Raw genomic sequence first — 23,944 nt, 5'->3', positions numbered from 1 at the left:
AAGACCCATTTGCGTCCAAGCTTTAACTTCCTGACTGACGTCTTGAGATGTTGCTTCAATATATCTACATAATTTTCCCCCTCATGATGCCATCTATTTTGTGAAGTGCACCAGTCCCTCCTGCAGCAATGCACACCCACAACATGATGCTACCACCTCTGTGCTTCACAGTTGGGATGATGTTCTTCAGGCTTGCAAGCATGCTAATTTTTCCTCCAAACATAACGATGGTCATTATGGCCAAACAGTTCTAGTTTTGTTTCATCAGACCAGAGGACATTTCTCCAAAAAGTACGATCTTTGTCACCATGTGCAGTTGCAAACCATAGTCTGGCTTTTTAATGGCGGTTTTGGAGCAGTGGCTTCTTCCTTGCTGAGCGGCCTTTCAGGTTATGTCGATATAGGACTCGTTTTACTGTGGATATAAATACTTTTGTACCCGTTTCCTCCAGCATCTTCACAAGGTCCTTTGCTGTTGTTCTGGGATTGATTTGCACTTTTCGCACCAAAGTACGTTCATCTCTAGGAGACAGAAAGCGTCTCCTTCCTGAGCGGTATGATGGCTGCGTGGTCCCATGGTGTTTATACTTGCCTACTATTGTTTTTCTCATTAATATCAAGCAAAGAGGAACTGAGTTTGAAGGTAGGCCTTGAAATACATCCACAGGTACACCTCCAATTGACTCAAATGATGTCAATTGGTCTATCAGATGCTTCTAAAGCCATGACCTAATTTTCCAAGCTGTTTAAAGGCACAGTCAACTTAGTGTATGCAAACTTCTGACACAATGGAATTGTGATACAGTGAATTATAAGTGAAATAATCTAAACAATTGTTTGAAAAATTACTTGTGCCATGCACAAAGTAGATGTCCTAACCGACTTGCCAAAACTATAGTTTGGTAACAAGACATTTGTGGAGTGGTTGAAAAATGAGTTTTAAATAACAACCTAAGTGTAAGTAAACTTCCGACTTCAACTGTACCTGTAGAGTGTGATGTATGAGTTACTGTGTTGAGTACGGGTGTATACATCTGGCAAGACAATGACATTCACAATAAAAATATATTGGATTCATATCAGAATTAACCGATTCAATAGTAGTTTTGCTCAGTTTTCTTTTCCCAAAACCTGTAACTCAAGACCCTGATGTGTGCAGATGATTCATGGAATGTGTTAGGGCTGGGACAAAACCCTGACCTGATGGACATTCAATGAGTTTCCATGAAACGCAAAACTGTCTACCACACAATTAATGCAAAATATCTGTTGATGGTGTCATATATACACACACACACACAGTCATTGGTTGATGCTACAATGAATGACCCTATTACAGTGGACGTCAGTCAGTAGTCACACTGGGCTAGTTGAAACAATGAACAAACTGGATGTAGAGTTAGAAAATTGTATTTAATTGTCACTCCACAATGATACAAAATACAGACAAAAAAATTAAGCTTTGAGGACCACTCAAATTGAGTTGAAACATGGTACAGACATCACCTTGAATGCATTACAGCTATACACATGTAACGTTATGCATAAACAAAACAAAAAACTAAGTAGGCTAGAGTGGATAAAAGAACAATTAGGCACTTAACATAAGTTACATTTCCCATCGCCTTTTCTGACTTGTCGTGTAACTGGAAAAGAGTCATGTGTCTGTGAGACAAATGGCAGTGACAGTGCTCTGCCTCGTTTCATTTTCAAATACATTTTTATTTCATGCTACGCGGTGTTTGGACATGAAAATAATCTTGTTTCAAAATTAAAGGTCAACATCCTACTGCATTTCAATTTCCAGAAATGGGTAGAGCAGAGACTTACTTTGTTGCGTGTCAGTGGTGGGGACAGGTAAAGGCTGAGAGGTGGACGAAGAATGTGTCTTTGTTTCGGGAGTCCTCGATGGAGAAATTGTCGAAGCAGTTGGTGTTGTAGTTCGAAATATTCCTGTGTAAATTATCGGCGTTATGTCAGCTGTACCATCATTGTTTTTTTCTGAGGACTCCGATATGGACTCACTTATGGTGGTCTTTGCTGTTCGGGTCAACTTGTTTGTTTGGGAAGATTTAGTGGTTTTACCTGTAATCCTGTTTGCCGATGTGGTCGCGGTAGAAACTGAGGAGAGCGCTGAAATTGTGGACAACCTCACATTGTCCTCGGGTAAATAGTTTGGCATGGTAGTGCCGAGCTGCCCGAGTGTGATTTCGGACATGGCAGGTTGCTTTGATACAGACAGTTCATTGTTGTTGGAGGCGCGCGGTGCAGCACGATATAACCCAGCTGTCAATGAAAACAAAAGTAATTCCAACATCGTTGACCTTAACATAGTTCCAAGTTCACACTTCATGTTATTTCAACTCCCCACGTAAAAGTTTGAACAATTCCAACTAAACAGCACTTGAGATCAGTGCACCCATCACTGGTTCTGCTGCCACAACTGCTTTCTCGCGCTTACAACCAGCTCGAGTTCTACTATCCGTCGCACCAACGAGACAATGGGCAATATGATTGACAAGCGCTCCAACCAATGCAAAGAGCCCTGTTTAAGAGTTGTACATTTTAGATGTCTCTGTAATTTATTACATGCCTAGCTAGACGTTTCCCCAATTTTTATTTTTTAAACACAGGGTGGTCTACTCTGGCCTAGAGACTGCGAACTCTGTCAGGTTTTTTTTGCTGCAAAACATGGTAATTAATCAATTCACATGAATAAATAACGCGGGTTTTGGTTGATTTAGTAAAGAATAAATTTAGTTTGCCAAAATAGATTAAAAGCCTATTCATGATTGACTCCATGACATATAGTTGACTTGAAGTGTCCATTACACGCGAACCTAGAGCACCATCTGGTGACGACTCAGCGAAACCAAAGGTCGGGACCTACTCCTACCTAAACTCTATATGGGAAATATTTCACCTAAAAGCAAATTTATGCTTGATTGGAAAGTGTGGTCGAAGGCGCCGTATGGAGGATGTGAGGCAATTGCGGAGCCTCCAGAAGCTGGCAGAGGCAAAATTGAACTCCGTACTGCATCGTTGTGCACTGCCCAAATACTGTAACAATGCGGAGGGCTCCATATAGCTCTGCATTGACATGATTGGTTGACGGTAGGTGGAGGCGGGAGGTCCAGTATAAACACAAACTCACATCCTTGACAACAGCTCTGCTATGCAAAGGCAAGAAGTATAAACGCCTTGACTTTTGCAGAGGCCTTATCGCAGTAAATGCTGTATGGCTCATAGACGGAAGACAGGCATTTAGCCTTGATTAACCATGCAAAGCCCAATTTAGGAGTAGTGACAAAAGGCTTCTGGGTAAGATCATAGTCAACTTTTATACACCAATCTGTCATAGTTTAAGATCAATGATGAAGAATGGAGAGTGCACTTGTCACAGGGGAGGGAATGAGGTCACAGCATTATATTTGATAATTTCCCCCATGTTTCCCTTGTTATTTTGTTGGTCACATCTTAATTAAACGGTGTACATTTTTCCAATTGTTAAAAAAAAACAAATACTGTTAACAAAAATCTGTTCCCTGGGGATTCTGACAGATTTAATTCAAACACTTACAAGACAACATTATCTTTTTTCCTGGGAAAGGTAGTTTATTTTCAATACAAAAAAAGGTACAGACTCAAGCCTTGACAGCGAACTTGCGAATAGTGTACAAGCGCGATTTCCTCTGCATCTTTTTGGTCATCAGACTCTCCTCATGTTTGTTCAGCCGCCTGCGAATGGCACGGGTCTTCCTGGGCCTCAGATCCAGGGGCTTGTACTTCTTACCCTGCAAAAGTAACAAAAAAAGTGTAAAGATTCCAATTTAATTCAAATCACTATTCCAATTGCCATGATATCAGGGATTCAAGTATTTTTTAGGTACAACTGACCATGACATGTGTTCCAAAATGTAAGGCCAGAAATAATTATTTACAGGTGGTTTATTTCAGGTAATTACAAATACATTTGACTATGTGTAGGAAAAAAAGTGGGAAAAAAAATACAGAATGGGGGCATTCCAGAAAGCAAGTTCAACTACTGTTCCTCAAGATTTTCTAGAAATATTAAGCTTTATGTCAGAACACAAGGATCCACAACAGCTCATTTTGGAATCAGTTCACCAAATCATATCCAGCTCTTCAAATCTGGTAACTACTAGTTCAAAGCTAATAAATCTCAAAAACAGTCCCTTCCCCTCTGCCCTCCATTTGCACATTCACATGCTCTTCCACCATATGCACAAGTGTACCAAAGCTGAGGGAGTGAACATTATTCAAGGTGTAGGGGCTAATAAGACCCTCCAATAGCCAGTCTAACAGCTTCAGAACATCTTCCCAACACGCACAACTATTTAAAAAATAATGGAGAGGAGTGTATAATTATATGCCACATGCAACTGTTTGCATCTGAAGGCTTGACACACCTCCCAAATTAAAATGTTTAAATGCAGTTTATAACATTTAAAACGACTGGGGGAACTTGTTAATTAGAATTTCACCCTTATTTTGTTATTTAAAAATGGAACACAAACTGCATCATTCAAGTCACAAGCATGTCCCGAAGATGATGGGTTTATTTGATCCCCTCGGCACTTGAAGTCTCGTCAGCAACATGTGACAACGGAGTACCCTCTAAGTGAGTTGTCAGGGGCGAGGGGCTGGTTTGAGATTTAGCAACGCAGTGCCTGATGCAGGCAGTATGTGCCATTCTGCAATTCTGCAAATGACCCCCTAGTCTTGGAACCCATAACCAAATCCAACGCTAGCTTTACTTCTTGGGGCTAGGGATGTGGCAGTCACATAATTGCGTCAACCAATGATTGTCAAGAAAATAACTGTCGGTCTCACAGTAATTGACCGTTAACTAACAAACACACAGCCTTCAAGCCACTGATGTAGACCTTTGGAACATCGACATTTAAAAAGTCTAAATCCATTTAATATAGCCTACACCTTCACAATAAATCACATTTTTATTTTAGACAGGTCTAAAGAAGCACGATATGAATAAAATGTAGTCCATTTCAGAAGAACAGAATAGCATACTCTGTTGTCCTTATATTAGGTCCTGATCTGGCTATGCCGATTGGCTGTGGGTTACACTAGTTAATTTAGCAGACAATTTTTGCTTCGTATTCCGTGGCATTATTTTATAGTATCAAGAACACAAATAGACAAAGCTGAATAAAATATAAATAATATTTTCTCCAAACGCTTTGAGAGAGTGCGCACATGCGGCTATTCTGTGTTGAGCGGTTAAGAAATAGGTATTCCTATATGCTTAATTTAGTGTTATTGATTTAACTTTAGTTGTTCTACAAACATTGGACTATATGTTTTGATTTTTAATCCATTGTAAGGCTGCTTGATGCGACTAATGAGGATTTGAAAAAACTCACTTGAAAGGCATGAGCTCTGCTTTGTTTTTTTGCACAGGCTGTACACACTACATCAGTCTCTCATTCACAATTTGACAAGCACTTCATAATGCTTAGAATTTCATGGCGGCATCCCCTTTGTGTGGCCGTAATGCACCCCCCCCACAAAAAAATCCATGCCTTTTGCGACCAGTGGACGTAGAAGCCCTTCTCCCCAGGTGCAGCGTAGAAGCCCTTCTCCCCGGGTGCAGCACTCACATGGCTCTCCATCACATGATCGGGTCTTTCTCAAAAGCTACAAGTGAAGACCAACTTGTCGGGGACGCAACTGCACGTGTCCTTATGCAATTCCGAGGTGCATATTGAAGATATTGGAAGAACTGTCCAAATTTACAGCCAACAAAATGGGTAGGCCTAATGAACACCAAAAGCACTACCCTATGTAAATCTACTATCCCCCATAGTACAAAAGTTGACCTATTCTATTTTGTGCGAGAAATAAATATTCCAAACATAGTTTGGTCACAAGACGCAGGCCTCCTAATTGTCCCTAGAATTTCTAAGCAAACAGCTGGAGGCAGGGCTTTCTCCTATAGAGCTCCATTTCTATGGAACGGTCTGCCTACCCATGTCAGAGACGCAAACTCGGTCTCAACCTTTAAGTCTTTACTGAAGACTCATCTCTTCAGTGGGTCATATGATTGAGTGTAGTCTGGGCCAGGAGTGGGAAGGTGAACGGAAAGGCTCTGGAGCAACGAACCGCCCTTGCTGTCTCTGCCTGGCCGGTTCCCCTCCTTCCACTGGGATTCTCTGCCTCTAACCCTATTACAGGGGCTGAGTCACTGGCTTACTGGGGCGTCACCTGAGTGGGTTGATTCACTGATGTGGTCATCCTGTCTGGGTTGGCGCCCCCCCTTGGGTTGTGCCATGGCAGAGATCTTTGTGGGCTATACTCAGCCTTGTCTCAGGATGGTAAGTTGGTGGTTGATGTGGGGGCTGTGCTTTGGCAAAGTGGGTGGGGTTATATCCTTCCTGTTTGGCCCTGTCCGGGGGTGTCCTCGGATGGGGCCACAGTGTCTCCTGACCCCTCCCGTCTCAGCCTCCAGTATTTATGCTGCAGTAGTTTATGTGTCTGGGGGCTAGGGTCAATTTGTTATATCTGGAGTACTTCTCCTGTCCTATTCGGTGTCCTGTGTGAATCTAAGTGTGCGTTCTCTAATTCTCTCCTTCTCTCTTTCTTTCTCTCTCTCGGAGGACCTGAGCCCTAGGACCACCTGACATGATGACTCCTTGCTGTCCCCAGTCCACCTGGCCGTGCTGCTGCTCCAGTTTCAACTGTTCTGCCTTATTATTATTTGAGCATGCTGGTCATTTATGAACATTTGAACATCTTGGCCATGTTCTGTTATAATCGCCACCCGGCACAGCCAGAAGAGGACTGGCCACCCCACATAGCCTGGTTCCTCTCTAGGTTTCTTCCTAGGTTTTGGCCTTTCTAGGCAGTTTTTCCTAACCACCGTGCTTCTACACCTGCATTGCTTGCTGTTTGGGGTTTTAGGCTGGGTTTCTGTACAGCACTTTGAGATATCAGCTGATGTACGAAGGGCTATATAAATAAATTTTATTTGAATTGTGGGATGCGATAGATCCCAAATTAATACAACCACTAGCATCAAAAAAACGTTTTATGCAATGTGGCTAACGCAACAGATCGGAACGTTTAGCTTAAAATGTTGATACCCTAATAGTTTATTTATTCACATTATAGGAGCAGCAATGCACACATCGTAGCTATAAGCGCGAATGGTCCATTAGTGGAAAACACCATTATCAAAAGTGACCGCAAATGCGATCATGCATGCAATGCTTTTATTATAAAGGTGCATTTTAATGGTGAAAATGATCTTCCCCAAACTTTAAACTCACCCGCTGCTTATGTACGCCAGTTAGGCTCTACACACATTGTAAAGCAGATGTGCTTAATTTTAAGAAGTTATTTGGCCACTTTAGTTGTAATATAGGCCTGAGGTGTGATTAGAAAAAGTCGCAAAAAAAAGTCATTGTTTCTTAAGCTAGGCACCAATCACAAGTGATATATAATTCACAAGTGATAGGCTAATATTGTCACTCTTGATTTAATTTTGTCTTTACATATAAGTGTGAAAATGTATTTGATTTGGAATGGACCATTATCATGCACCTGTATCGAAACAGGGCAGCTGGAAAAAATAAACGTCATCTATGCACTTAAATAGCAAATGGAGGATGCTTTTCCCCGTGGTTCATTTTCATGCCAGCCAGATAGGCTATACGCCTGTTGTAAATATAATATGTTTAATATTAGGAAAGTTAGGAAATAAATATATTAGGCCTAACCTATAAAAAGCTGATGGGAGGCCATCAAAACTCTGTTTTCTCAAGCAATTGCATAGCCTATAGAAATGTTGCACAACAGGAGCTGTCATGAAGTGTTTGATTAGACTTTCAATCACATTTGCATTTATGTCCGAGTGATTAGAGGGACAGTAGAGCGCTGAGTACCAGGCAGTTAGCAAGTTTGGTAGGCTACTAATGACCATCAGCAGCATCAAAGCATGGAGATGCCTTATTACCATGACTAAAAGGTCATGTGGAATGACTGCTTTTCATGACTCGTGACCGCCGGTGTGGCGGTAATATGGTCACCGCAAACAGCCCTATTTAGGGCACATGTGGCTGGATTTCAAACTAGCGAAAACTCTGAGAATCTAACGCTGCTGCACCAAATACGTGAAGACAATTAGAGCTCAGTATTGCTAGTGACCTCAGGATACTGTACCATCATGACACATAGATACTGTGATTCTATACTATAACATCCTATAACTTAAATCTATGAAGCCAGCAACAAAGTTTTAAATAAAAGGCCTACCTTGTAGAATTTCCTCAGGTTCTCCTTCTGGGTCTGGTTGACGACAGTCAGGACTCTGGCAATGGACTTCCGAACGACACGGCTGAAATAAAAGGTGGGAATAAGTGAAATTACATGAAATATTGCACTTTCATTCAACATATTGTTTAAAACAACTTAAAAAGGTAGACTCCACAATATGACATAGATGCAAAAAGTAAACAGCATAGGTGGTCAATTTCCACAACAGAGCTTTAAAGCACGATAATCGACTTCTCCTGTGGCTCCCATACTGTAAGAGCGTGAAGCTAACACATCCATATGCGCAGATGCTGTGTGAAAGAAAAGTCTTGAATCTCACTCCTCAATATCTGCAATGCTGATCATGGCAAATAATGACATATTGCTATTTACAACGTTTTCATTTTATCTTTCAAATTGTGCCGATAAGATGTAGGGAAATGCACAATTGCTTTTCTGCCATAGTTGAACATGTTTTACGAGGGGTGTGCCGATCTGACCATGATCCGGTTATGATTTTCCCTCATAAGCAGGGGTGAAAGGTGCTACGGTCCGGTACACTGTACCAGTAAAACATGAGCCTATCACAAAACAAAATCTCAAGAAAACTGTAGGCTATACCACCATGAAAAATGTGTGAATGAACTTGAACAGGTGGTATAGCCTACATTCCAAAATGCGATGTGGTTCAACCAGAACAGACATTTTTGCCAAAGCAGAGATGAATGGTGAACATAGAGATGCGCACAGACAGCAGTGGATGCATAAATGCTAACCTAATGACAATTGCTAAATGTTATGACACTTTGTGGTGTTTTGAATAAGATGTCTGTTTTCATTCACCACTGTTTGGAGGCTGGTAATATGTTGAGTGTATGAACGTGTGCAGGTAGCCTAGTAAAGGAGCCCTTTCACGTGATTGTTTGATAATCAGATGAAAAACATGACTGGTTGTGTTTATGCCACAATAAAAGGGTCATAACTTTTAAAAGTTAAAGATGCACTGCAGAAAACATTGCCATTTCCTGGTTCCTAAAATTATAGTTTCAGTTTGTGTGACAAAACAAGTAAGTATAGCGTAGGGAATCATTGTACCATCTAAGCTACTGTGAAATATATTTTCCCAAAACATTGTATTTTCAGCTGTTTGAAGCTGGTGTACAAAACCGAAAGTAAAAGACGCAAAAACAAACCCTAAGAACGGGAATAATAGAAACAGCACAGATAGAACATATTTACCGCTTCTTAGATTTGCTTTCAATGAGATTGACAGATCTATAATACATCATGTCAATTTGGTCAGGTAACCCAAAAAGTTACATATTGCAGCTTTAAAATTACAAATCTTTTAAGACTAGGCACACAGAAATCCTATTGAATTAATAGGGATTCTATATAGAAAAATATACAATGCAACAATTTCAAAGATTTTACGGAGTTACAGTTCATATAAGGAAATCTGTCAATTGAAATAAATTCAATAGGCTCTTATTTATGGGTTTCACACGAGTGGGAATACAGATATGCATCTTTGGGTCACAAATACAGTACCTTAAAAAAAAAAAGAAGTAGGGGGGTGGATCAGAAAACAAGTCAGTATCTGGTGTGACCACCATTTGCCTCATGCAGCGTGACATATCTCTTTCGCAGCGAGCTCATCAGACTGTTAATTGTGGCCTGTGGAAGGTTGTCCACCTCTTCAATGGCTGTATTGGCAGGAACTGGAACACACTGTCATACACATCAATCCAGAGCATCCCAAACCTGCTCAATGGGTGACATGTCTGGTGAGTATACAGGCCATGGAAACACTAGGAATTATTCAGCTTCCAGAAATTGTGTACAGATCCTTGCAACATGGGGCCGTGCATTATCATGCAGAAACATGAAGTGATGGCGTTGGATGAATGGCACGACAATGGGCCTCAGGATCTCGTTCACAACAGCAAACTGCTCTCCCACACAACGCCATAAACACTGTCTGCCATATGCCCAGTACAGTTGAAACCGGGATTCATCTGTGAAGAGCACACTTCTCCAGCATGCCAGTGGCCATTGAAAGTGAGCATTTGTCCACTGAAGTTAGTTACGACGCCAAACTGCAATTAGGCCTCCTTGGTGAGGTCGACGAACACGCAAGTAAGCTTCCTTGACACGGTTTCTGTCAGTTCGTGCAGAAATACTTCAGTTTCATCAGGTGTCCAGGTGGCTGGTTTCAGATGATCCTGCAGGTGAAGAAGCCAGATGTGGAGGTCCTGGGCTGGTGTGGATACACATGGCCTGCGGTTGTGAGACGTACTGCCAAATTCTCTAAAATGACATTGGAGAAGGCTTATGCAGAGAAATTAACATTCAATTATCTGGCAACAGCTTTGGTGGACATTCCTGCAGTCAGCATGCCATTTGAAAACTCCCTCAAAACTTGAGACTAGAGGTCGACCGATTAATCGGAATGGCCGATTAATTGGAGCCGATTCCAAGTTTTCGTAACCATCGGAAATCAGTATTTTTGTGCGCCGATTTGCCGATGTTTTTTCACCTTTATTTAACTAGGCAAGTCAGTTAAAAACACATTCTTATTTTCAATGACAGCCTAGGAACGGTGGGTTAACTGCCTTGTTCGGGGCAGTACGACAGATTTTCACCTTGTCAGCTCGGGGCATCCAATCTTGCAACCTTACAGTAAACTAGTCCAACGCAATAACGACCTGCCTCTCTCTCGTTGCACTCCACAAGGAGACTGCCTGTTACGCGAATGCAGTAAGCCAAGGTAAGTTGCTAGCTAGCATTAAACTTATCTTATAAAAAACAATCAATCATAATCACTAGTTAACTACACATGGTTGATGATATTACTAGATATTATCTAGCGTGTACTGCGTTGCATATAATCTGATTGAGCATACAAGCATCTGACTGAGCGGTGGTAGGCAGAAGCAGGCGCGTAAACATTCATTCAAACAGCACTTTCGTGCATTTTGCCAGCAGCTCTTCGTTGTGCGTCAAGCACTGTGCTGCTTATGACTTCAAGCCTATTAACTCCCGAGATGAGGCTGGTGTAACCGAAGTAAAATGGCTAGCTAGTTAGCGCGCACTAATAGCGTTTCAAACGTCACTCGCTCTGAGCCTTCTAGTAGTCCCCTTGCTCTGCATGGGTAACGCTGCTTCGATGGTGGATGTTGTCGTTGTGTTGCTGGTTCGAGCCCAGGGAGGAGCGAGGAGAGGGACGGAAGCTATACGGTTACACTGGCAATACTAAAGTGCCTATAAGAACATCCAATAGTCAAAGGTTAATGAAATACAAATGGTATAGAAGGAAATAGTCCTATAATAACTACAACCTAAAACTTCTTACCTGGGAATATTGAAGACTCATGTTAAAAAGGAACCACCAGCTTTCATATGTTCTCATGTTCAGAGCAAGGAACTGAAACGTTAGCTTTCTTACATAGCACATATTGCACTTTTACTTTCTTCTCCAACACTTTGTTTTTGCATTATTTAAACCAAATTGAACATGTTTCATTATTTACTTGAGGCTAAATTGATTTTATTGATGTATTATATTAAGTTAAAATAAGTGTTCATTCAGTATTGTTGTAATTGTCATTATTACAACAAGAAATTAAAATCGGCCAATTAATCTGCTTTTTTGGTCCTCCAATAATCGGCATCGGCGTTGAAAAAGCATAATCATCAACCTCTACTTGAGACATCTGTGGCATTGTGTTGTGTAACAAAACATCACATTTAGTAGTCCTTTATTGTCCCCAGCACAAGGTATAATGATCATGCTGTTTAATCAAGATTCTTGATATGCCACACATATCACACATAGATGGATTATCTTTGCAAAGGAGAAATGTTCACTAACAAGGATGTAAACACATTTCTGCACAAAATTTGAGAAATAATATCAGTGTGTGTATGGAACATTTCTGGGATCTTTTATTTCAGCTCATGAAACATGGGACCAATACTTTACACATTGCGCTTATATTTCTGTTCACTGTATATGTAATTCTATGATTAAGCGTGTGTACACAGGAGGTCCCGTACCGGGAATAAATTCAATCAACTTTCACCCATGTCATAAAATACATTTTAAAGTTCACTTTAAAATGCTCAAATGAAGGTTGTTGAAAAACCTTCAGGGCCAAGCTTCCCAAGATTACTTCATTTTAAGGCCAACAGGCTACATATGCCTCCATATTTCAATAACAATCAAATACAATTTAGTTCTATTTTGCTGTTTGTGGCCTAGTCATTTTGCCTCAATATACCTCCTGTGTAACAACATGCACAATGATGTGAGAATTAAGATTTAATGCAAGAGGCGACAACAGAATAAAACACCTCAATATTTGTAGCCATAGGTGACAGTCTCTCTAAGAGCTGATCCGTTGTCAGTAGTTTGTACGACTACTTATGTTAGGTAAGAATTTTAATAGAGAACGCTGATCTGAGAGCAGCACTGCCTTCCTTTTGATCCTATCAGTATCGACACATGCTTCTAAGACCCACTTAGTGAACATTCTCTACGCAGTTTTGGGAAACGCATGTGACATATTTGGACCTTATAGGAACGATGCGTCGCTAAACACTTCTAAGCTTAATTTGATCACTATCAGGAAACACAGAACCAGGTCAACAAGATACAGTTCATTACCTGAGAGTTCAGGTTCTACCAGGAGTCGCAGGTAGCCTAGTGGTTAAGGGCCGTGGTCCAGTAACTGGTTCGAGGGTTGAGCGGATAATGATCCTGTGAAGTGCGCGGTTGTGATCTCACCTAGCCTACATGCACCCTCTCAGAAATGTGTGCATTGAGAACCCATAGACGTCAAGCGTGGTGAATTGGACACAGTAATTAACATCTGTGAGCATTCCATCTAAACTCCTGACATTGTTGTCCAAAGGTGAGGAAATGCTCAAAAGGGTGCAGTTGTGTTTACATTCAATGCCTAATGTCTGCTTGTAATGATGCCACTAGACACTTCTGCATATGACCTGTCTGCAAAACATTGTGGGAGAAAAGGTCAAATGAACTGTTAGCAAGCGCAAGTGATTCTAAACAATACTCACATCTTGGACAGTTTGGATGCAGCACCACCCGTAACCTTGGCAACACGGAGCTGAGATAGTTCCACCTTGAGGTCTTCAAGCTGTTTAAGGAGCTCCTCCTTCTTCTTGCCCCGCAAGTCTCGGGCCTTGATTTTAGCCTGAAAAAAACATTGATAAACAAATCATTAATTAGGAAGGTAGTTCTTTACTGATAACTTCAAACTAACATGGAATATTTTGCAATCTGCCTAATCATACAGATCTAACAGGATTAAAGATCCCATGGCACTTATCGTGAGAGTAGGGGTATTAACCCCGGTGTTCTGGCTAAATTCCCAATCAGGCCTTAAACCATCATGGTCACCTAATAATCCCCAGTTTACAATGGGCTCATTATCCCCCTCCTCTCCCCCTGTAACTATTCTCCAGGTCGTTGCTGTAAATGAGAACGTGTTCTCAGTCAACTTACCTGGTAAAAGAACGAAAAAAATAAAATAACTACAATAACGTTGTAATTTATCGGAGTCAAGTGTATGACAATGTTCACCATAGAGGGAAAACCAAAACACACAGCCTCCTATAAATGACGACCGTATCCTAGGCTACTTAAATTACGATTAAGGATGGTTCAGGCAAGATGCCTGAACCTTGAAATGCAGCACTCACATTTGTAGCACTAACATACATACCCAAAAGAAAACTTAAATCTGACAAGTGCCTAATTATGTCAATGCCTCAAAATACTTCACACCAGGCAACATATTTGCAAGATGGTCTACCTAGCGACTAATAAATACTTAAAATTGCCAACTAACTACACTATGTGAGATAAAAGTTACCTAGTTGACAGTCGATGGCATTAATTTGTCTGTCTCCTGTAGTACTAATCTAACCTGACCATCTGAGGGGTTAGCCCCAAAAAAGTACCACTGGATTCTGAACGTGCAGGACATTCTAATCAACGAATACGAAGGCGGACTCAATCAAAAATTAATCACGCGAAGCCCAGAGATGAGTGCCAACTATTTTATAAATGTTACTATATACAAATTGTCTGGATGATGGAGGATTGCGTTAGATTGATTTATTGTCGATTATTGCTTACCATCGTCGTCGCTGATCGCTCACCAAAAAGGAAGTTGAGGGGCCAGGTAGGAACATCTACCGGGTTATTATCGACCAATCAGAATCTTCGTAATCCTGACAAGACTGGTATCATTTAGATTTCCGGTTTCAAAATAAAATCTCCCAGTAAAAAATGTACTTAGTAGGATAAGTGATGGACATCTTTTTTGACAGTTTCGTTGTACAGTAAATAGTATTGCAATAGTTAATGAATTTGGGGGGGAATCAAAACAAAATAATTAAAATATTGCTACCACTTGATACACATTTAGCAATAATTTAGAGTATGTTGAATGCATAACATTTTTAAAATGTGTTATTATAATTGGTTAATATTCAGAGTGAACATTCAAGCTTTATTCACTGTGAACATTCAAACAGCATTAAATAAATATCTCACATATAAATAGCTATATAATAACCAACAAATGTTTAGACAGAAAATGAACCATAGGGTTGTCTGTCAAATAACACACTGTGGTACTCCATAACATACTCTCAGCATGTTTAATGAAATTGGCCTGAGCACGGAGCTGCTCCAAATCGACAAGGAGCAAAGTGTTGTAACAGTGGTGGAGAACATGAGGTGACATCCCTGGAATGCCCGAGTAGGGTGAAAGAGACTGGTTTTGCCAAAATCAGGGCAGTTGAGAGAGTTTCCCTATGAGGAGGCTATCAAAGGGGTAGAAAGATTATCTCTGAAGGTCTCTTGAAGTGAATCACCAGCAGGACCCAGATATTCTTAATGTGAAGAAAGTGGACTTTGTGTCTTCTATAGCGATCGTGTGAAACGGCACTGCACAAGTTGAAAAGAAGTCAAGAAAGATCTACATCATTGTTTCTGTACCTGAAATATTTATGGGATTAAAAGATCTCACATCTGAGGAGCTACCTTGATTACTTACGTTTCAAGTTATTTAGCAAGTCAATTATCTTGTGTGATTTACAGTAGTGAGTCCATACATTTCTTTCATACTGAGGCCCCGTGGCAATCGAACCCACAACCCTGGCGTTGCAAGCGCCATGCTCTATCAACTGAGTCACACTGATTGCAGGTGTGTTTAAGTTTTCAAATTACTGAAGGAGTGGGAATACGTAATTTGAAAACTTAAATACCCTGCTTAGGCTCTGAATCCTCAGAGAGTGGGATGACACTAGACAGTGTGGCTCAGTTGGTAGAGTATGGCGCTTGCAACACCAGGGTTGTGGGTTTGATTGCCATGGGGGTTCAGTATGAAATAAATTTATGAAAATGGATGAGCTCACTACTGTAAATCACTCTGCATAAGAGTGTCTGCTAAATAACTTGAAATGTAAGTAATCCAGGTAGTTCCTCAGAGAGTGGGATCACATACATGTATATATATGCAATACCAGTCAAAAGTTTGGACACATATACTCATTCAAGGGTTTTTCTTTATTTTTACTATTTTCTACAATGCAGAATAATAGTGAAGACATCACTACTATGAAATATAGTACATATATTGTACTATATATTCCACATATGGAATCATGTAGTAACCAAAAAAGTGTAAAACAAATCCAAATCTACTTTAGATTCTTCAAAGTAGCCACCCTTTGCCTTGATGACAGCTTTGCACACTCTTGGCATTCTCTCAACCAGCTTCATGAGGTAGTCACCTGGAATGTATTTCAATTAATAGGTGTGTTAAATGTTCATTTGTGGAATTTCTTTCCTTCTTAATGTGTATGAGCCAATCAGTTGTGTTGTGACAAGGTAGGAGTGGTATACAGAAGATAGCCCTATTTGGTAAAAGACCAAGTCCATATTATGGCAAGAACAGCTCAAATAAGCAAAGAGAAATGACAGTCCATCATTACTTTAAGACATGAAGGTCAGTCAATCCAGAAAGTTTTAAGAACTTTTAGTTTCTTCAAGTGCAGTTACAAAAAGCATCAAGCGCTATGATGAAACTCGCTCTCATGAGGAACTCCACAGGAAAGGAAGACCCAGAGTTACCTCTGCTGCAGAGGATAAGTTTATTAGAGTCGCCAGCCTCAGAAATTGCAGCCCAGATAAATGCTTCACAGAGTTCAAGTAACAGACACATCTCAACATCAACTGTTCAGAGGAGACTGCGTGAATCAGGCCCTCATCATGGTCGAATTGTTGCAAAGAAACCACTACTAAAGGACACCAATTAGAAGAAGAGACTTGCTTGGGCCAAGAAACACGAGCAATGGACATTAGACCGGTGGAAATCCAAATTTGAGACCTGAGATGTCTTTGTGAGACGCAGAGTAGGTGAACGGATGATCTCTGCATGTGTGGTTCCCACCGTGAAGCATGGAGGAGGTGCTTTACTGGTGACACTGTGATATTTTAAGAATTGAAGGCACACGTAACCAGCATGGCTACCACAGCATTCTGCAGCAATATGCCATCCCATCTGGTTTTCACTTAGTGGGACTATCATTTGTTTTTCAACAGGACAATGACCCAAAACACACCTCCAGGCTGTGTAAGGGCTATTTGACCAAGAAGGAGAGTGATGTAGTGCTGCATCAGATGACCTGGCTTCCACGATCACCAGACATCAACCCAATTGAGATGGTTTGGGATGAGTTGGACTGCAGAGTGAAGGAAAAGCAGCCACAACAAGTGCTCAGCATATGTGGGAACTCCTTCAAGACAGTTGGAAAAGTATTCCTCATGAAGCTGTTTGAGAGAATGCCAAGAGTGTGCAAAGCTGTCATCAAGGCAAAGGGTGGCTACTTTGAAGATTCTAAAATATAAAATAGATTTAGATTTGTTTTACACTTTTTTGGTTACTACATGATTCCATTTGTGTTATTACATAGGTTTTGATGTCTTCACTTATATTCTACAATCTAGAAAATAGTACAAATAAAGAAAACCCCTGAATGAGTAGGTGTGTCCAAACTTTGACTGGTACTATATATATATATATATATATATATATATATATATATATATATATATATATATATATATAATATATAAATAAATAAATTTTAAAAAATTTAAAAATATATATATATATAAATAAATATTTTAAAATCATTTTTTGTAGTTTATGTGGATTGATGTTATTTCTCCCTTCCCTCTAATGAAATTACCTTTCTTTGACAAATGTTTCACCCCTGTCCAGTTGTTTCACCCCTGTCCAGTCCCACCATTAAATGATGTCATCTGTCGCAAAACCCCACCGAATGAGAAAAATCTGCAACAAATCTCGGATATATTTATGCAATAAGAGCGGGGGGGGTAGTATATGGCCAATATACTATGGCTAAGGGCTGTTCTTAAGCACGACGCAACACGGATACAGCCCTTAGCCATGGTATATTGGCCGTATACCAAAACCCCCGAAGTGCCTTATTATATTATAAACTGGTTACCAATGTAATTAGTACTTTTTGTCATAGTACACAGTCTGATATACCATGGCTTTCAGCCAATTAGCATTCAGTGCTCGAATCCCCCAGTTTATAAAAAAATATTTTAGCACCTCAACTCATTATGTGAACATTAGTGAATCTACACAGCACCTTGCTCAGATGTATCCCCTCAAACATGAGGTTACACGTGGCTCCTCTAATATTGGTTCTTGAAGAATTTAACTAAACATTTTCAGTCCTGTCTTACCCTAGTAATAACAAAAGTGATAGGCTACAGTTGTTTTACTCCACTTTTCATGTTTTGGTTGTCACCTTTCTTTTGACTGTTGGTCTGGGACCTTGCATCCATAGACCTCTATTTCTGTCTATCAGTGCATGTAAGATCATCTGTTTGGATTGCAAGATGATCTGTAGATCATTGATTCTGCACAGTCAGACTAATGTAGTTGATCTCAAAATGCAACATATGAATTTGAGAGTGGTAATTTATGCTACATTTTCCCAACAGCCCCATCCTTCAACTTCACAGCCAACCAGAGCAAAAGCATCCATTGAACTACAGGAATCATAGAGATAAATAGAGGATTCATCTTTGTATCTGTGCTACCATACTGTAGCGTCTGTGACAGGATAGGCAGCTCCGTTGAGACAATCTCCATTTTGAAGTGGTACATTTTCTTCTTCACGATTGGCTGATCCCTCCCGATGACCCCGTTGGACATGACTCTAACATGGTCACCAGGAGGGATCAGCCAATTAAGTTGTAAATGTGTCAGCATGCTTCAGGTCAACTGGCACCTAGCCAAACTCGGCTAGCCGAACCAAACGAGTGTGCTCGCATACTGCCTTAAAAGAGCGTCGCTTGAAAAACGAGAGAAAGTGGCAATAGTACTGTTTGTCCATTTTGAGACGCCGTAGTTAGTATACACTTCCTCAAAATAGTCTAAAACTCTCCCAAATTGTTTCGGCTGGGAAGCCTTCGGACACCTTTAGTCCCACACAGCTGACTACATTCAAATGGTGGAAGCCCTCAATGATGCTGCTGTAACAGTATAACTTTAGTCCGTCCCTTCGCCCATCCCCGGGCGTGAACCAGGGACCCTCTGCACACATCAACAACAGTCACCCTTGAAGCATCGTTACCCATCGCTCCACAAAAGCCACGGCCCTTGCAGAGCAAGGGGAACCACTACTTCAAGGTCTCAGAGCAAGTGACGTCACCGATTGAAACGCTATTTAGCGCGCACCACCGCTAATTAAGCTAGCCGTTTCACATCCGTTACACTGCCCTTGATAACATAGCCGTTTGGACACTAGAGGCCTCTATCATTCTCTATGAGAGGAATATAAGCGGCAGAAAGGCCAATGGACTGAAACAAAAAAAATCACATCGTTTTTTTACAAATGTATTGTGTTTGATAACTAGAATAATATATAATGACAGTGATGTACTGTAAACCGTACTGCTTTTTTTGGCATTTAAATTTTATTTCCAATAATTGTGTAGGTTGTTGTGAAATTGTTAGATTACTTGTTAGATATTACTGCATGGTCGGAACTCCAAAGCAAGCTTTTCGCTACACTCACATTAACATCTGCTAACCATGTGTATGTGACAATACAATTTGATTTCAGGGCAGCACACTTATTGTGAAGGATTTTTCTAATATTTGACCCGGAAGTGACAGTTTATGCTGCTGGCTTCACGTAGGTGAAAATGATTCTGACAACAAAACTATCGCGTGTCAAACTAGTTAGCTAGATATTTGGTTGAAAAGTAATGATTGTGTAACACTGGCAGATAAATTACAATCAAAACACCGTTAGATTGTCACATCTGCGTAGACTGTGGTTGCTAGCAATAGCACCGACAGGGCAAGTACACTGTACTACGCTCGCATCAACTCAACAACAGCGCCGTGGAGGACTAGCTCGCTGGCTTGCTAGCTACTGTTTCCTCCAGCGAAGTGGCTCCGATGGCGAAAAACACTCTTTCGTCGCGATTCAGGAAACTCGACATAGATGAATTTGATGAGAACAAATTCGTGGATGATCACGATGAGCCTGTCGACAATCAAGGACCCGACGGCGCGGAGATAGACAACCTCATCAGGCAATATCCTTTACGTTCATGCGCATGCCCCCCGTGTTAAGCAAGCTAGCACATTTAGCTATCAGATAGCGTCGGCGATTTTGTTTTTCATGAAAAACAAAAACAAATGTTCAACAGCTGATTTTGTGTTCGTACTGACAAATGTATCTTGCAAGTTGGCTTAGTTTATGTTGTGTAAATGTGTCGTTTTAGGTTGTTGGCTAACTAGCCAATGGAGGATATCCCTGGCTGAACCGTCCTTAACTCTGGTCCAGACCAGGGCGCCCTCCAGAGCTATCTAAACCCGACACTCTTGGATGTCCTAACTTTTTGTTAGCTAGGTAGTTACGTCTAAACATAGTTGGCTATAACTAGCATGCAAAGTACAAGCAGTTGCTCTAGTATCGATGGGGGAATCACTGAGCCATTTGATTTGGGTGAGGCAGGAGTATCAGTGTCAGTAGGGTCAACATGGCCCCCCTTAATAAGGGCCTTATTTCGAGTGAGACGCATTCAGGTCAGGATTTGCTTAAATATATATACCCTCCCCCACCACCTTGTCTAGTGATATAGCTATCCATCGCTCTGCGTCATCCTGCTCCATTTGAAGGGAATATGGTTGGTCTGGTGAGATGGAACTGGCTGTGTGTGATCGGACACCTCTATGCCTGCGTTTTACAAAGGCAGCCCAACTCTGATCTTTTGACCAATCAGATCAGCTCTGAAAAAGATCTGACGAAAGACCAATTCCAGGAAAAATATCATAATTGAGCTGGCTGTGTAAATGCAGCCATTAGGTATTTGTATTTTATTATGGATCCCCATTAGCTGCCAAGACAGCAGCTATTCTTCCAGGGGTACAGCAACATTAAGGCAGTTTATATCATTTTAAAAACAGTGCAATACATTCAGATTTCACCACACACTGTGTGCCCTCAGGAAAGAGATCTCACATTGGATGCTGCCATCAAAACCCTCCCTGATATCGGTCTGTTTGTTGGTGGAAAAACATTTGCTTGTGGAGATGCATTGTGTTCCTACCACTTAAACCTATTTAGGATATGGCAATAGGAAGTATTAAATTCCTTAACCGACTGTAGTGCACAGGCGACATGATGACAGCTTTTCACATTGCTCTCCGGAACCCTCCTGTCAACACTAAGAATCCAGCAATAAAGGTAATGGGCCAAGATGTGCATCAAATATGAAATTGTACTCTTGCATCATGTAACTTTGTGGGAAGCTCCTTTTGTCAATATTGGCATTGGTCTAGAATACTATTATTACAGAGTTAAGAACATACCATAAGCTCACTCCACAGCTAGCTTGAAATGTTGCGGATGGAGCCACCCAATTGGTACTTTTCCTTGTTGCTCAAACCATTGGAATGTTGTCAAGTAGGGCGGTCCCGAGTTCAAGCCAGGCATGAGCCGAATCAGGTGGAAGTGGTACTCACTAAGCAAGCAATGTGGCATCCATAACATGGCAGGAGAGGCTTAGCAAGTATCCATAAAATGTTGCCTCTCTCGTGGCAATCTGCAGTTGTAAATAACCTTTAACATGCTCTCTCCATTTTCTCTCGCTGTCTTTCAGGAAAGGGCTCTGGCAATAGTGCTGAGAGTGTTGACGTCATTCAAGTCCAGTGATATCGAGCCAGCTGTCAAGTCGCTAGACAGAAGCGGGGTGGACCTGCTTATGAAGTACATATATAGAGGCTTTGAGAAGCCCTCTGACAATAGCAGTGCCATTCTCCTACAGTGGCACGAAAAGGTGTGAAAGCTCTCTGAACTTTAAACTCTAAGCCACCTAATACAGGGATGGGTAACTGGTGGCACCCTCTTTGAAGGCCCTCTGAACTTTTTTTTTTTTTAGGAAGGAGGGCAACTGTTGTAATAGTATAATACTTGAAGTGCAATTTTGAAGTTTAGTTGTGCATCAGCAGTTTGTCACTCAATCAGCAAAACGTCTTTGGATTGGTCTAGCGGCTAGCCATCTTGGTTGAATTACTGGCCCGGGGAGCCCCAATTGATTTTGTTAGTCAGTCTCACTCAGATATATTTAAAAAAAGTAAACATTTCTCTCCACTGTATAGCAAAATGTGTAGAATTGCAGAAAATTTGCTATAAAACAGCACATTTTCCCCTTCGCCCCATTACAATATTTGAATTGCATGAAACTTGTTAAAAATTTGCTAAATTGTCTCTCCGGCAAACTGGCTTTAAAACGGCAACATTTTCTCTCAGCTGTCAAGAGGGGGGCTGCTAAAAAGTTTCTCAATGTGATGGGGGGGAGGGTATGCACACCCACGAGCAACTGTGGCCCCTCATGAATTCAGATGTGGCACCCACCCCCATCAAAGTTGCCCATCCCTGACCTAATTTATGTGTGTATGATATTTGTTCATTTGTCTCTTCCCCTCTTTTTTCACTCAGGCTTTCGCAGTTGGGGGCTTAGGGTCAATCGTAAGAGTTCTGACTGCCCGAAAGACAGTTTGAGGGGACGTGCTTTATCACATGGAGCATCTCCTGCATGACCACTGACAAGAGGATTGACTGCCTTCTGTATAAGGGAAAGTAGCTTATTACCACAATACATTTCTTCCTGAGAATAAAAACCCTTACACTACATAAGTTAAAGACAAAAAAAAAGGGAACATTATTTTCTGTTAGAAAATATTTAGCTGTAACTAAGGAAATTGATATTTGTTCATGTATAGGATTATCATTTTTACCTAATCACGAGTTTGTCGTTCTTTCGCCATTGCATTTCTTTCTATTATCCATAAGTATCAGCATGTTTCTTTGAGGGTGGGGGAAGGTAAAGAGTTTCCCTAATGACATGAACATGGCAGGTGAAAGGCTGTGCATCAACTGTTACTTGGTACCAACGGTACCTTTATACCTGTGTGTGTGTGTTGTGTGAGCTTGCGAGTATGTCCTTTGGCTCACAGTGTTGAATATTTAGATTTACGTTTTTCTCATTGTCAGTTTTGTACAGACAAAAGTACATTTAATATAAAGAGACAGATTCAATTAATTGGTGGGTGGGGGATTTCATTGTAAAGTGCCTGCTGCAATAAAACTCATGGATCATCTTAACTGGGAACAAGTGTCCTTGTCATTTGCCCTCTAGTCTGCAGGTGAATTTGGCTGTGGAACCTGTATTCCTGTTCAGATTGAACACAATGGTACGTGTGAATCTACAAACTAGTTCCAGAGAAACACCTCATCCAAATAGTATTTTTTTGTTTTTAATAGGATTAGCTATGCAAGCACAAAGGAGTCTTCAGTAACCCTGTCATATGCACTTAGAGAGCTGTGAGGATTCCGATTTTGGTCTAGCGGAAGGTCAAGTGGAAACCAGTAGGGAGGGGCTAGGGTATACGTGCATTTGTGAACTATCAATTTAAAAAGTCTGGACCTATCAGGAGGCAAGGTTGAATTTATATTTAAAAAAGGTAAAGCAGTGTTGGCGGCAGTAAAGGTAATTTTCAATTGAGCCGACATGCAGCGTTTTACCGTGAATGTAGTCTCCGCTGACGCGGGAACATTGCCTTTGAATCACACTGAACTTCCGCGATATGGATTGAATAGAACCCTAGAACATTTCTGGTTAAGTAGCTATGAAAGTTAAGCTCCAAGTGACATCTCTTCATACAGGGTTTGAAACAAGTACACCTTACAGCCACCCAGAGAATGAACCATTGCCCCCGAAAGCTAGGTGTCTAATTGTAATAGACATAACAGGTAAATTATCTTTATACAACCATCACTGACGTCTACAACATATGTCGATAAACCAGATGACTTAATTATGCTTTCAGCAACAACGGAAGACCATCAAAAAAGGGACCATTGTAACACAGTAAAGACTTTTTCCCTTTTGATAGCATGCTAATAAGTGAGGGACATTAGTTTTGGTTAGAAAAAAAATCTTAAAATTGGAGTGGTGTCTAAATTCATTCAGGGGCATTTTGCACATTGT

The 23,944-nt window shown here is 40.9% G+C and overlaps 3 protein-coding genes across 5 annotated transcripts in view; 1 reads left to right on the top strand and 2 right to left on the bottom strand.

Annotated features, from left to right (window-relative positions):
• The window catches only part of si:dkey-220k22.1 (multiple epidermal growth factor-like domains protein 9), an 83,779-nt gene extending 80,324 nt beyond the window's left edge, over positions 1-3,455 (bottom strand). The window contains exons 1-2 of one of the 3 annotated variants that reach the window (XM_024381634.2): positions 2,086-3,455; positions 1,831-1,953 (exon numbers count right to left, since the gene is read on the bottom strand). In XM_024381634.2, coding sequence (XP_024237402.1) covers positions 1,831-1,953; positions 2,086-2,353 — 391 coding nt within the window. In that variant the 5' untranslated portion in view covers positions 2,354-3,455. Of the gene's footprint in view, positions 1-1,830 lie in introns of all 3 variants that reach the window. The other 2 variants (XM_024381633.2, XM_024381635.2) reach the window with 2 other exon arrangements.
• A 137-nt stretch (positions 3,456-3,592) lies between these two features.
• rpl35 (ribosomal protein L35) lies at positions 3,593-14,551 on the bottom strand. Its single transcript, XM_024381637.2, has 4 exons — positions 14,462-14,551; positions 13,378-13,514; positions 8,296-8,377; positions 3,593-3,794 (listed from the first exon to the last, which is right to left on the bottom strand). The coding sequence occupies exons 1-4, from the start codon at positions 14,462-14,464 to the stop codon at positions 3,645-3,647; spliced, it is 372 nt and encodes a 123-aa protein (XP_024237405.1). The 5' UTR covers positions 14,465-14,551; the 3' UTR covers positions 3,593-3,644.
• Positions 14,552-19,540: 4,989 nt separating this feature from the next.
• On the top strand, positions 19,541-23,058 carry LOC112220059 (actin-related protein 2/3 complex subunit 5-like protein). The gene is made up of 4 exons (XM_024381638.2): positions 19,541-19,984; positions 21,066-21,138; positions 21,554-21,730; positions 22,393-23,058. The coding sequence occupies exons 1-4, from the start codon at positions 19,845-19,847 to the stop codon at positions 22,453-22,455; spliced, it is 453 nt and encodes a 150-aa protein (XP_024237406.1). The 5' UTR covers positions 19,541-19,844; the 3' UTR covers positions 22,456-23,058.
• The last annotated feature ends 886 nt before the right edge of the window (positions 23,059-23,944 follow it).

The sequence above is a fragment of the Oncorhynchus tshawytscha genome, linkage group LG20 (assembly GCF_018296145.1).
Source record: "Oncorhynchus tshawytscha isolate Ot180627B linkage group LG20, Otsh_v2.0, whole genome shotgun sequence".
Taxonomy (NCBI): domain Eukaryota; kingdom Metazoa; phylum Chordata; class Actinopteri; order Salmoniformes; family Salmonidae; genus Oncorhynchus; species Oncorhynchus tshawytscha.
This window is presented reverse-complemented; position numbering and strand designations above follow the sequence as displayed.

Coding starts and splice junctions, on each gene's coding strand:
- LOC112220059 (XM_024381638.2), top strand. CDS start 19,845: ATGGCGAAAAACACTCTTTCGTCGCGATTCAGGAAACTCGACATAGAT. Junction 21,139..21,553: donor CTAAGAATCCAGCAATAAAG/GTAATGGGCCAA, acceptor GCTGTCTTTCAG/GAAAGGGCTCTGGCAATAGT. Junction 21,731..22,392: donor TCCTACAGTGGCACGAAAAG/GTGTGAAAGCTC, acceptor TTTTTCACTCAG/GCTTTCGCAGTTGGGGGCTT.
- rpl35 (XM_024381637.2), bottom strand. Junction 8,378..13,377: donor GCATCCAAACTGTCCAAGAT/GTGAGTATTGTT, acceptor CTTTTATTTCAG/CCGTGTCGTTCGGAAGTCCA. Junction 3,795..8,295: donor ACCTGAGGAAATTCTACAAG/GTAGGCCTTTTA, acceptor TTACTTTTGCAG/GGTAAGAAGTACAAGCCCCT.